Raw genomic sequence first — 14,377 nt, forward strand, 5'->3', positions numbered from 1 at the left:
TATCAAAAACTGTACATAACCAGAATGCAATAAGTCCAAATACTATGATGTATTTCTTGGCTCATTCTCAAAATCTTTTGGGTTTCCCCACAAAGCAGACTAATTCTAGGTCTGATTTCCAAGGAGGTTAAAATATTGATATGCAGCGTAATTCTTGAGTCATTCTGAGTAATTTAGAATCAGACTAATTCACAAATTACTCCAGTACAGACCTTACATTCACCTAACAATGGGGCTGGAGGTTCATGGATGGCGTTCGTTCACTCCTTTGCCTGGGTTCCATTCAAAAGGATCATATTCCTGGGCTACATAATGCCAGGACCAAAAGAGTCATAGGTGAGAAGCATATACAGAATAAGGACAATTTCACTGTCCCAAATGGGGCACAAAATTAATTATCAGCATTATGCAGATGCCTCACACAGCAGACAAATAAAGGCTGGATAAACACAAACATAAGAAAGGTGAAGAGAAGTGGTTCTGCAACATACTGGCTATACGGCCTTGGGCAAGTTACTTAACCTCTCCGTACTTTAGCTCTCATTTCCAAAATGCAAATAATTAGTATCCACTTCATAAATTTGTTGTGAGAATTAAATTAATGCCTATAACAGTAACTCAGCATAGAGTAAGCTCTAAAGTATTTTTTAAAGATGTATGTGGGAATGAAACAGTAAGTACTTACATACAGTACACATGAACTTTATTTCTAAGATGGGAAGATGAATCTTTTTCATAGTTTCCCTCAGTAAAGCTTAAATTTTTCCGCTATGCTCTGATTTTTACAAACTAGCTCTATAAAGATTAAAGTATTGACAAAAGTTATTTAACTTTATATAATGCTTTAACCAATTCCACCTAAAATACAGCAAATCCATCAAGGAGAACAGAACAGGATTGTCCTGGTTACTCATTTAACCTTCTTGCCTGCTAAAGGGAAAGGGCTTCTGAGTGCTACATAATTAACTGTAGTTAATAGAAGACAGAATGTGATGAAATTTGGAAAGCTAAAAACAATGAGAAGGTCTCAATTAAGATGCTTGAAAATTCAGATCTTTTGTTTTAGTATTTTTAAGTGCTTAGCCTTTTCTTCAAGTATAAGAGTATATAACCCACAAGACTATTTAAATAATGGCAGAAGGAAAAACTTGTAAACTGGGAGTGAAAGCTCCCCTAAACTGTGGTTGGGACTGCTTCCTTGACAAGCAAATCCCAAGTACAGGTCAGTCACGCAAGACTTTGTTTGGTTTTTTTCACTCAAGAGTTTATAAATTACCAATTTGAGCTGTGAGCCATTCCGGGAGGGGAGGCCGAGGGAGAATAACACACTATTTACCTTGCAGGTCCTCCTCAAAACCAAAGGGACAGAATACAGATCAGTGGATGCCAGGAGTGGTGGGGTGGGGAGGGAAAAACAAGAGGGGGAGTGGGGGGGAACGGGGGAGGGGGGAGGGACACAGAACCTGAACTTGACTGTGGAGATGGTGTTTGTCAAAACTCGAATAATTTTAACTAAAAAGTTTAATTTCTACTGTATATAAATTATATCTTCAAAAAATAGAATCAAAGTTGTAAAAAAAATTAAATTGCCTATTAAAGTAAAAATTTTGCATGTCTTTTAAAACAAATTACATGAAAGATTTCCTTTCATGAGTTCAAACTCTGGAAAATACTCGTATAATCCAGTGTATTAAAAAAAATTTCCACACAGTGAGAAATAAGGAAAAACACCTGATTTTAATAAACATTAAGCTATTCTTGAGGTACAAAATCCCGTTAACAGTTGACTGAATGCCTATGTATGGCCTCCTTGCTTTCTCTAAAGTCCTAGTTTTGCTTGGTTTTTATGAATACAGGTAAAGTATGAAAAAGAGGACTATCAGTAAAACTAGAAAAGAATTCATAATATGATTTTTATGTACTAAGAAAACTATTAAAATAAACAGTCAAACACTTCAAATCACGTCTTTCAGCCACGTGAAAAGGTGAGGGGGCTGAGGCTCCCCTCGGGTCTGGGAGCCTCCCCAGGAGTAGGACCTTCTTCTCCCCCACGGGAAGCCGCAAGCGTCCGCCGTGTTCATTCACCGGCTCCCACGACCACGACCCCACCGTGTTCATTCACCGGCTCCGTGCTCAAGGCTCGACCTGTACAGCGAGCCGCCTTAGGTCGAGACCAGAGCGAAGAAAATGGGGCGCTGACGGAGCTCAGGCGCGCCCGCCCCTCCTCCCAGGGAGAGGCTGTGGGCACGTGCACCGTGGGCCTCCACGTGCTCTCGGTGGTCGAGGCCCCTTCCCACTCCTCCCACATGCACCCGGGTTCGCAGCCCTGGCTGTAGTGGACCCAACTCCAGAGAGGGCCCGTGGGGCTTCTCACTTACAGGAGGTACAGGGAATCTCTTTTCTCAACAGAAAAGCAATTTCAGGGTGAAAACAGGCTCTGGAAGTCACCGTTCTGACCCTCGCTCTCAAAACAGATTGGCTTCATCCCTATATCACGGCTTTCCTCACCTTCCACCATCCACCTTAGGGCTCTGGTTTGACCTCTCTGGACCCCCAATTCCATTTCTCAGGAAGAAGTATCTCTGCTCTTCAGGCCCCAGCCCAACAGTCTCAAACTAGTTAGCTTCAGGACCCCTTTTACACTCAAAAATTACCAGGGAGTCCAAGGAGCTTTTGTTTATATGAGCTATAATCTATCAAACATTTATCGTATTAGAAATTAAAACTGAGAAATTTTGATTGAATCATTCAAATTAAATTGTTTAAAAATAATATTAAATATGTTAATATGTGTAACATTTTTATAGAAACTCAAAAAAAAATAGTGAAAGGGGTGGTATTGCTTTACATTTTTGCAAAATCCCCCTCTCTCTCTCTGTCTCTGTCTCTCTCTCTGCCCCCTTTCTACCACTACCAACACCAAATGTATGGTCTTCCCCAAGCTAAAAAACAAAACATAACTTCCTACTTAAACTATCTTCTCCTTCTCTGGAGTCAAACTTCTTGAAAAAGTTCCCACTCCCTCTACTGCCCCTTCTTTTTATTATTTTAATTATCAAAGTAATATACAGTGACATTCTCATTTCAAAAAAAATCCAAGCAATATAGATAAAACACCATACACAATAGCAATCTCTTCCCCAGAGGTAATAACCACTGTTACTCTAAAAAATACCCTGAACCCATTCTGTAAACTGAATATCACACTGAACTTTTTATTTTCTCATGATTTTCCCTCTCCAAACAGACCAAAAAAAAAAAAAAATCTGAGAGTTCTGTTTAGATTCCAATTCTTTTGGTGATCCAAGTTATGGATCAAAGAGGAGATAACATGAAGTGACATTCCTATACAAAGCAAGTGCTAAACAAAATGTTAAAACCATGTTTTTATGGCAACAAAACATAGTAAGAATAATGAGATTTACGACTATGCCTTGTATGTAAAAACCTCACATTTCATTACCTAAAGGCAGATGAATGCTGATTATATTTGTATCATTCTGATGTAGATAATAGTGTGTCTTTAGAGTTTATAAAACTTTTTCACCTATATAATCACTTAAAAATTTTACAACCCATGAGATTAACAGAGATTATCTTTAACATTTTATAAGTAAGAAAGCCAAAGTTCTGAGAGAAAAAACTACTTGCTCAAAATTACATAGCTAGAAAGATGCACACCAGAAACCACAGACAGAACTTGTATTTTTGGACTCAAATCAAATCCCAATCCTTTATATCATATTGAACAATACATCAAAAATTGTCACAATATAAAAATATTAAGTTCTTGCTCATTTTTACAGCTAATTTGGAAGAAATTACCTCTAATTCTCAAGTTGAACAGAAAACATAAAATGCGTTGAATAACTTCTGAATGCAAAAAAGAATAAATTATTTTTGCTTCTTTATTATACAATATAATCCCTTAGGAAGCTTACATCTTACTTAAAATAACAATTAAAATTTAATAAAACCTATATCAACATGTAAATGTATTATAAAATTAGAAAAATAACTTCTTAAATCCTTAATTAGGCATTGCCATTAACAAAAGACCTAAGACTCCTAATTAAGGATGACGCAACAGCTCCAGAAAAGACCACCACACATACATAATTCATCAATGCTGCCCTCATATTTCAGTGTCACCACTGAAATTTCTAAAAGGGACACATGGAGTCGCATTAAATTTCACAATCAGAATTTTAAATTATTTAAATTATTAGAAAATAATAAACCTACTTATACAAATGACAAAGCATTTAATTCATCAGTAATCTTGCTGAAACACTTCCCAAGTCCCTATTTTTTCCTACTCCCAGGCAACTCCATAGGAGTCCAACACATTTAAAAGATTTATTATGACACACTAGATTGGATTATTAAAAAACTGAATGTAAACTACTTCTTATTAAGGGCTCTGAATCTTAGTTAACTCCATTTCCTAAACAACAACATAGGAAATTTTTTAAATTATGACTAAGCTGATCTTTATAACACACCTTGACATTTTAAAACTACAGACGAGATAATTGATTTTTCTTCACATTTTACTCTTCCTAAATATAAAAAATATATACTTACTCTCAGTACATTCTTATCAGAAAACCAAAAACCCATAGTGAGATATTTCAGAACTCAAGTTAGTCTAAAGAGAACTTCAAAGCTGCATTACTGAGAAATATTTGAGGATTTTTCTTACCTCTGTTTCTGTACAATGTGAATATTCCAATTTACCTGTAATGAAAATACAAAAAGTTACTTTCAGAGGATTTTGGGTTTTTTATCATTGACAAAACATATCTGAGCTATTCTGACTATGGCTTCATTATATCTATGAAAATTTACACACAAAAAAAGGTGTTAGAATGACCAAGTTTCTAGAAGGTCCTGCTTAGGGATTTAAATTTAAAAATACCCATAAGAGGGCTTCCCTAGTGGCGCAGTGGTTGAGAATCTGCCTGCCAATGCAGGGGACACGGGTTCGAGCCTGGTCTGGGAAGATCCCACATGCCGCGGAGCAACTAGGCCCGTGAGCCACAATTACTGAGCCTGCGCGTCTGGAGCCTGTGCTCCGCAACAAGAGAGGCCGCGATAATGAGAGACCCGCGCACCGCGATGAAGAGTGGCCCCCACTTGCCGCAACTAGAGAAAGCCCTCGCACAGAAACGAAGACCCAACACAGCCATAAATAAATAAATAAATATTTTTTTTTAAAAAAAGGAAAAGAATTGAAAAAAAAATATATATATATATCCGAATCACTTTTCTGTACACCTGAAACTAACACAATATTGTAAACCAGCTATACTTCAATTAAAAACAAAAACAAACAAACAAACAAAAAATACCCATAAGAGAATAATAAAGAAAAAGATGGGAAGAACATGCTTAACTGTAATAAGATATAAAACATATACACATATTTAATATACATATATAAATTAATGAAAGTAAAATAAAAATACTTTTTTCTTGCTTTCTTTTTAAAATAACTTAAAATACTTTAAAGGCCTTTAAAAGGTACCACTTAAAATACTTTTAAATACCTTAAAAAGATCTTTAAAAGACTCTTGGGCTCTTCCCTATATATGTTTCCAGTTTAAAGTTACACTGATCGTTTCAATTAAAGCAGAAATGTTTCAAACTCCTATTTAATATACAATGGTTGTTTTTCTTTAATACATGAAGAGACACAACCATATAATTAATTTAGTAATTCTTCCAGTAGAGGATCATCTATAGAATAACCAGACTGGGGGCTTCCCTGGTGGCGCAGTGGTTGAGAGTCTGCCTGCCAGTGCAGGGGATACGGGTTCGAGCCCTGGTCTGGGAGGATCCCACGTGCCGCGGAGCGACTGGGCCCGTGAGCCACAGTTACTGAGCCTGCGCCTCTGGAGCCTGTGCTCTGCAATAGGAGAGGCCATGGTAATGAGAGGCCCGCGCACCGCGATGAAGAGTGGCCCCCACTTGCCGCAACTAGAGAAAGCCCTCGCGCAGAGGTGAAGACCCAACACAGCCATAAAAAAATAAATTAAATAAATTAAAAAAAAAAAAAGAATGAATGAAGAATAACCAGACTGAACAATATTTGGCTGCACCAACGTTAACATTTTCTCATCATCACCGAGACATAATACCAAAGAACATGTACAGTTACATATTTCTGTCAATTTGGGTGATTAAAACATACTTTCAAAATAAAAAAACAGCTATTTTTAAAGGAGAATCACTTATTAAATAGCTTTAACAAAAAGAATACATAACATATTTATACTGGATGCTAAAAAACTTAATTTTCCCAGTCTACATTTCTTAAATTTCATTGTCCTAAGTTCAAATATATATGTATCTCTACCTCTTTCCCTCCACCCAAAACTATCTTTCCTCCTAGCTAACTCCTTCTCCCCAACAACTGATGGGTTGTTCCATCAGTCTGTGATTTTTTTTTTTTAATGATTAATGAGAATTTATATACCTTAGAGTCTATGATGATACCACCAAAAAGAAAAAAAATCATAAATAATGTTTTTATATGCCTCCTAACTCTTAAGATGAAAAATAAAGTTGAAACCCACATTTCTGTTGACCTAATGATGCTAATGTGAAATACTGGCTGAAATTGAGACCAGAAAATAAGGAACCTTGGGTTCTGTGAATTAAAAATGATATATACGCAATAAATAATTTTAAATTATATGAAGACACTGACAAAATGGGTTTAATATATGTGTGTATATACTAGAGTTTGATAAATATATAACTGTTATTTATATACTTAGTGTTATATAAAATTATGTATTATAGTTACATTTTTCATATTATATATTATCTTTTATTTATTTATATCTGACTGCTCAGAACATTAGTGCTTTTGGTAGATTAATTATACTTCACTCCTATAGAAATGGTAATTAATTTAACATAGGAAAGTACTGTGGACAGGAATAGCTCACAGAAGGGCACAGAATACCTCTCAGCAAACATTTACTGAGTGTCTACTCTGTAAAGGAGGAAGAGGGAGGGAGAAATACAGTTATTAAGACAAGCCATAAGAGAGAGTAACCTCTTTGAGAGTACATGGATATACATCTTCGGTATGATACATTCTCAGGGTAAAGAGAATTACAAAGAAAAACAATTTTATGTAGTAGGTTTGTTGTTGGTAATAGCATTGGTGAAAAATTCTGAAACTGTTTTGTATGTACTGTAGCACTGAGCAAACTAGTAAATACAGTGATATTGTTGGGAATCAGCAACAGAGGGAAAAGAATATACAAACCTAACATGTGGGAAGGAGAGACGAGCCCTGCAGTGGCGAACTGGACCAAGAGGTGTTTATACAACTTCAGAAAACGATCTATTTCCTAGCTCTGCCCTCCAAAAGAGGGAGAAACAACAGCACCCCAGTTTGCAAGAGCATTCCTAGCCGATTCCCACTCAAAGGAACCAGGACTTCGGGAAATTGGCAGAAAGCAGGGCTGGGACAGGTAAATTATAAGATAAGCTGGAAATTATAAGATAAGCTTCATTACTTTGCACTACAAAGTAATGAAGTGCTCAAAGAATGAAGGAGGTACAAGTCCTGTAAGATTTTTTCAGTGACCTCTATTATAAAATTGAAAATGCGGGCTTCCCTGGTGGCGCAGTGGTTGAGGGTCTGCCTGCCAATGCAGGGGACACGGGTTCGAGCCCTGGTCTGGGAGGATCCCACATGCCGCGGAGCGACTGGGCCCGTGAGCCACAACTGCTGAGCCTGCGCGTCTGGAGCCTGTACTCCGCAACAAGAGAGGCTGCGACAGTGAGAGGCCCGCGCACCGCGATGAAGAGTGGCCCCCGCTCGCTGCAACTAGAGAAAGCACAGAAACGAAGACCCAACACAGCCAAAAATAAATGAATAAATAAATAAAAAATAAAAATAAAGGAATTCCTTTAAAAAAAAAAAAAAGACTATTTAGGGAGGCTTATTCCAATAATAAGAACATTTATTAAAAAAACAAAAACAAAAACAAAAACAAAAACAAAAAAAACTGAAAATGCTTTCCTGTAAGAGTGCCAAAATTTTTGTGAGAACATACACTACTTTCAGTTATTCAATCTGAACTGGTAAGTCACACAAATATGAAAAGGTGGTTAGGGACTTCCCTGGTGGTGTAGTACTTAAGAATCCACCTGCCAATTCAGGGGACATTGGTTCGATCCCTGGTCCAGGAAGATCCCACATGCCAGGGAGCAACTAAGCCTGTGAGCCACAAATACTGAAGCTTGCGTGCCTAGAGCCCATGCTCCGCAACAAGAGAAGCCACTGCAATGAGAAACCCGCGCACCGCAACAATGAGTAGCCCCCGCTCAACGCAACTATTGAAAGCCCACGTGCAGCAGCAAAGACCCAACGCAGACAAAAATAAATAAATTAAATAAATAAATAAATAAATAAGAAAAGGTGGTTAAGTATGAAGTGCCTGACCACCTGCACTACTCTGCCATCCAAATCCCTGCTCAGACTCTGACCCAGGAATCAGAAAATCCCAATTACATGACAGCAGAGCTTAAAGGAACCCTGGAAATGATCTTGCCCAATCCACTCATCCATAAATGGGTAATCTGAGCCTGAGGAGCCAAACATGCACAAAATGACAGAGCGAGAAGAGAAGCCTCCAAGGCTCCGAGCCCTGCACAAGTATCAGTGTGCTTTTGTTACGCTGCTCCTCCATTCCCACTTGCAGGGGCCAGCGTCCCAGCTACCTACCACTGATGACATTGTTTCTGGGGAAAGGCACCCACAATTTAACAGCTGGAAACTTCCAGTACAGCACCTAGGATTTTCATGTGACACCTTTGAGCCTTTCTTCAAAGGTTGGCCACCTCTGTTTACAGAACAAGACCTAAGGAATCCCTCTAAAACCTACAATCTTATGACTTCACTTTCAACAATCCCATGACTTCACTTTCAACAGTTTCAGTAACCTAAGCTGATGGTAGGCCTAAGCAAGGTTTGAGATTATTAAATGCAGTAAATTAGTTCTTTCAATTAAAGTAACAACTTTACTGATTTATTGATTCTATTAATTTTTATTAGGTTGAGTTTAATTAGAAGGCTAGATTAACTATGTGATGATACAAAATAAAATCAAATATCTGAAATAGTATTTAAACATTAAGTTTCAAAATATTTTAACATTATCAAAGTACTTACACACTAGGAAGAGGGATGATTTGCATAGCAAGCCAAAAATTCAGTTCAGTATTTCTCAAAAGAGCATTTTAACAATGCTGCAAGAATCAAGGCTGGGGTTTAGACTCTTCTTTTTAACTAATTCTGAAATATCTGATGCTCTTAAGATTTACTAGACAAGTTCCCTCATGTCCCAGGAAACAGAAAAACTAATATCTTCCTATAAATTAACATAGAATGGCTTTTAAAAAACCACACTAGTCCTAGTATGAAATGTCTGTCATAAAGAACTCATCACCTAAGAAGCACTGTCATCTTTAGCAGACATTTTAAATCTCAAATGTTGATAATCAGATAATCCCACTCAGCAGGCCTGCTCAATAAGGTACCAGAGGGAATACATCCCACCCAGTAAGCCACTCAGAGCCCCGCTGTTCACACAGCACTTTCTGAAACGGCCTCACCTCAATGGAATCACAAATTCTGATGAACCACACAACTATCTGGTGGGAATTAAGGCATAGTTTCAAAAAAATTCACAGAGGTGAATAATAGTTTTAAATTAAGGTAGTACTCCAGTCTTCGGAGTAGAAACCTCAGCATATGGCTGAATTATCACACAGTCACATTATCAATATGATTCACATTAGCTGAATACACAAAAGGCAAACTATGCCTGCCAAAAAGACACAGAATCCCGGTAACTTTTAGGATGAATAAATGGCTCTGAGGATTATTCTACAATTTTTTCCTATGTGACCAAACTCTGGGCAGTGTCTAGGTCTATCTGTTCTTTTTCATGGTGAAACAAAGCAGTATCAATAGGTACATCCGCCTTCTCGCCAGCTCACTCCTATCCCCCTCGTTCCTTCAATAAATATTTACTGAAGACCTACTAAATACTACTGGTAACACTGATGATAAAGCAGCAAACAAGTCAGGAATGGTCCTTGCCCCATAGCGCTTACATGTTAGTGAACAGAGAGCAAAAAAGGCAATCAAATAAAATAATTACAACTGGTAATCAATGCCATTAAGGACAGAAAAGGGAGAGAAAGAAAACAGCTGGAAAGACTCCTTGAGAAGATGACATTTAAATAGAGACCTTGAAGTGGGGTAGCAACTCACTGCAGGGTTGGGGAAGCTGCTGCTCTGTCTGGAACGAGGTGGCAGCTGTGGGAGGGCCCTGGAAGCTTCTGCAAGGACAGGAGGGGGCAGATCACATGGGCCTTGAAAGACAGTACAGGGAGTTTCAATTTGATGTGAAGTACAATGGGAAGCTCCTGGAGGATGCTAGGAAGAGCGTGAGCTGGTGCAAGATAGGTTTCCAGGTCAGTCATGCCATATGAAAAAAGCAGCAGAGAGGGTCAAAGTGAAAGCCTGCGGCCAGTGAGGAGGCCACTGTCACTGTCTTGGGGAGCAACGGGGCTGCCAGCCTGGTGGTGGCAGCATCCAGGAAGAAAAGCAGTGGATGCAAGGTATGAATCAGGAGCAGAACGCACAGAACCTGCTGATGGGCTAATCAGGGGTGGAGTAGAGGAAGAAGGAAAGAAGGATGCCCTGAACATGCTCCATTTTTCCAAGGAAAGTATTCTCAACGACTTGATCAAAACTGATCAACAACAGCACTAGCTTAAGAACTCAAATATTTTATAAGAGAGAAGTAGTAGGCTTTTTGGACAGTTTTTATATTAATACTAGAAAAAAAAAAAGAGAATAGTTTTGAACAGTTAACAGGCTGAAATTCAGCAATAAAATAATTCCTGCAGCCTAACCAAGCCTGGATTTCTGAAACACCATGGCCACTGAGGGCTTAAAATCCATGATCAGCATATACTTTAGTTTGCTGGGGGGTTTTTGTTTGTTTGTTTGTTTTTAGGCCGCGCCATGCAGCATGTGGGATCTTAGTTTCCCGACCAGGGATCGAACCACGCCCCCTACATTGGGAGCACAGAGCCTTAACCACTGGACTGCCAGGGAAGTCCCTAGTTTGCTGTTTCTGTATCAAAAGTAAGGAGAGTGAAACTATGTAATCATTAGCTTATACCCACCTCCCCCATAAAATCATTTTTTCCAAGTTACATTTTTAATGAGGAAAAAAAAGCTATGCATTTGACAAAAGAAACAGCTACATAGAAGATACTTTTATTTTGACTGTTAAATTATAAAATCATTATCCTCTATATCAAACAAATTCACTAGTATAAATGTTCAAAGATTAACAGGAACTTAGAATTTAGAAATGGGAGAAAACTAGTATACTCTCTGACCAACTAAAGAGTTTCATTAAGTTTCTCTTCTTGTCCTGGCTGTCAGGAAGAATGAAATAAAATTTAACTTTCCACCGCCATAATGGCCCTATGCTAATATATTTCTTCACAACTGCTGATGTTCAAGCAGTTGAGCATCTAAGTAAGCCTTTTTCTTGGCTGCCTTGGTAAGGCCATCTGGTAGAATAAGTATCAAGAACAAGCCATTAGATTTTGACAGGCCTAGGTTCAAATCGTCCTTCCATCACTTAATAATTGTGTGATGCGACTTTAAAATAAGATACTTCCCAGAGTTTTCAGCTTTCTCATCTACAAAAAAAAGTGGGATAATTCCAACCTCATGAGGCCAATACGAAAATTAAATGAAATAAAAAATGTTTTGAAGCGCTCTGCACGATGCCTACAGTAGGGGCTCAGCAACTGGTGCGCTTATCATCACAACCCTGTGGAAAGAAGGGTGACGTGGACACGTGAAAATAAAGTCCTAAGTAAAACCGGCAGCGTGAATTAACAGAAAGATCTTAGTTATTCTTCAAAACTCTTATGATAAAATGTTCTATAGAGAAACTGAATATAAATTTTTATGTTTACCAGATTACAACCATGTAAAAGAGGTATAGACTTTGAAATACAAAAAGTAGCTAAGTCATATGATGGATTGTTGTAAAATTCAGCTCATTTTTATACCTGCTCACTAAGATCTTTAAAAGCCACTACCTTTTACTCTACACCTCTCTCCAGAGCCTCCTAACACACATACTCTCCTCTCCTCATGTGATGGTATCTGGGGGGACAACATCAGCAGAGGCTCAGGCCAGGGTGGTGAGAAGGGGGGTTTCATCAGTTATTACTCAAAAGTGAAAATAAGGAAGTCTGGAATGGCCATATCTATCATCAACCCATAAAGAGAGAGACTAAATAAGTCAAATAATGACACCCCCCCCAAAGATGTCCACATCCTCATCCTCAGACTCTGTGAATATATTACTTTAATGGCAAAGTGATTTGCAGCTGTGGTTAGGGGTCTTGAGGTGGGGAAGAGTACCCTGGATTATCCAGGTGGGACCAATGCAATCACAAGGGGCCTTACAAGAGATCCAGAGAAGGAGCAGTGGTGATGGAAGCAGAGGCTGGAGTGACATGATTGCAGGAAGGGGGACACAAAGCCAAGGAATGTGGAAAGCCTCTCTAGAGGCTGGAAAAGGCAAGGAACAGATTTTCCCCTGGAGGCTCCTGAAGGAATACAGCCCTGCCAACAACTCAATTTTAGCCCAAAGGACCCATTTTCAGACTTCTGACTGATAAAACTGTAGAATAATAATTTTGTATTGTTTTAAGCCACAAAATTATTGGTGATTTGTTACAGAAAACAAATACACAGACCATCAAAAAGTCAAAGCAATATGATGTCCTCTCACCATCCCAAACATGACCCTCAGGCCACCCTGTATACCGGCTAATCCCACAGAGAATGACCCACAGGTCACAGGACAACAGAGCACAGTGGTTAAGAGCAAGGACTCCAGGCCAGACTTTTGGGGTTTGAATCCCAGGTGGGCTGTTGGCTGTACTTAAGGCCTCTACACTTCACATCCCATCTGTAAGGTGGAGGTTAATAACAGTACCTATCACAGGGTTGTTGTGAGGAGCAAAAGTAATAATCAAAGTAAACTGCTTAGCCTGTCACCTGTCACACGATAAGTACTTGATAAAACATTAGCTCTATTACCACTTAAGTCTTTGAAGCATTCTCTCCAGGGAGAAAATAAGTCAAAAAGACTTTCCTCTTCCAAACCCAAAAAGCTGTGGTCCACAGACCACTTGACCCCTCAGATATGGAGGTATAATTGACAGGCCCATACCCATGCCCTGGCCTGTAAGGAGGAAGCCCGCCATGCCGTCTGTCCATCTTGAGTCCCCTGCACCTGTATGTGCTGCGTCAGCCACGGGAGAAGACTCGGGGCTCACGGCCCTCACCCCACTCTCCTCTGCCCTCCCCTCACCATCTTCTCTCCTCCCTGTCCCGTCCAGGGCATGTAGTGCTCATCGTCCACTGCCTGTGCACAGGCAGAGAGTCTTATCTTACCTCTCAAGTTCTCCTTCCAAAACTGACAGCACTAAGAATGATTCTGGTTATTATAATTTTTCATCTCCCTACCCTGAATAACTCTGGTTGAAAGCTTCATTCAGATGGAATGACAATTATTTTCACAAGGCCCCAACCTTAAAGGAAATGCTATGATCAATGGAACTATTCTGAACACCTCTGCCAGAAACGTATTAAAGACAAAAGGCATCCATCCAAAATTTCCTAGACATTTCTAGATATCCATGCCATTCAAACCACCCCCACAACGCTCTTTTAAATTCTAAGAAAATAAATTATTCTTAATGAAATATTAGTACTTCAAATTAATCCACACTTGCTTTATATGGATCAAACATATTCTACCTGCTGGTGTGAAGCCCAGACCTGAGAAGCACTGCTGTAAAACCTTCATTTTTACAGCTGAGGAAGCTCAAGCTCTGAAGAATAAAACGACTCAGTGAAGGTCAAAGAACTGGGACCAGTCGCCCAGCCCAGTAAGGGAGAGACTAGGAAGCAACGAGTGCCCAGAAGTGAAGCACAGGTTGGCACTAGGGGGGCAAAGTTCAAGAATAAGTGAGAGAGTGGCATGGACTTATATATACTACCAAGTGTAAAATAGATAGCTAGTGGGAAGCAGCCTCATAGCACAGGGAGCTCAGCTCGGTGCTTTGTGACCACCTAGAGGGGTGGGATAGGGAGGGTGGGAGGGAGGGAGATGCAAGAGGGAAGAGATATGGGGACATATGTATATGTATAACTGATTCACTTTGTTATAAAGCAGAAACTGACACACCATTGTAAAGCAATTATGCTCTAATAAAGATGTTAAAAAATAAATAA

The 14,377-nt window shown here is 39.1% G+C and overlaps 1 protein-coding gene across 17 annotated transcripts in view; it reads right to left on the reverse strand.

Moving 5' to 3' along the window:
- The window catches only part of SPIRE1 (spire type actin nucleation factor 1), a 219,072-nt gene that overhangs the window by 169,561 nt on the left and 35,134 nt on the right, over window positions 1-14,377 (reverse strand). For 16 of the 17 annotated variants that reach the window (XM_082354807.1, XM_082354800.1, XM_082354812.1 and 13 more), the window contains exon 2: window positions 4,706-4,740. The exons of the other annotated variant lie outside the window; for it this stretch is intronic. In XM_082354807.1, coding sequence (XP_082210933.1) covers window positions 4,706-4,740 — 35 coding nt within the window. The remainder of the gene's footprint in view (window positions 1-4,705; window positions 4,741-14,377) is intronic. 17 annotated transcript variants of the gene reach the window in all.

The sequence above is a fragment of the Balaenoptera borealis genome, assembly GCF_965194805.1.
Source record: "Balaenoptera borealis genome assembly, chromosome: 14".
Classification (NCBI taxonomy): domain Eukaryota; kingdom Metazoa; phylum Chordata; class Mammalia; order Artiodactyla; family Balaenopteridae; genus Balaenoptera; species Balaenoptera borealis.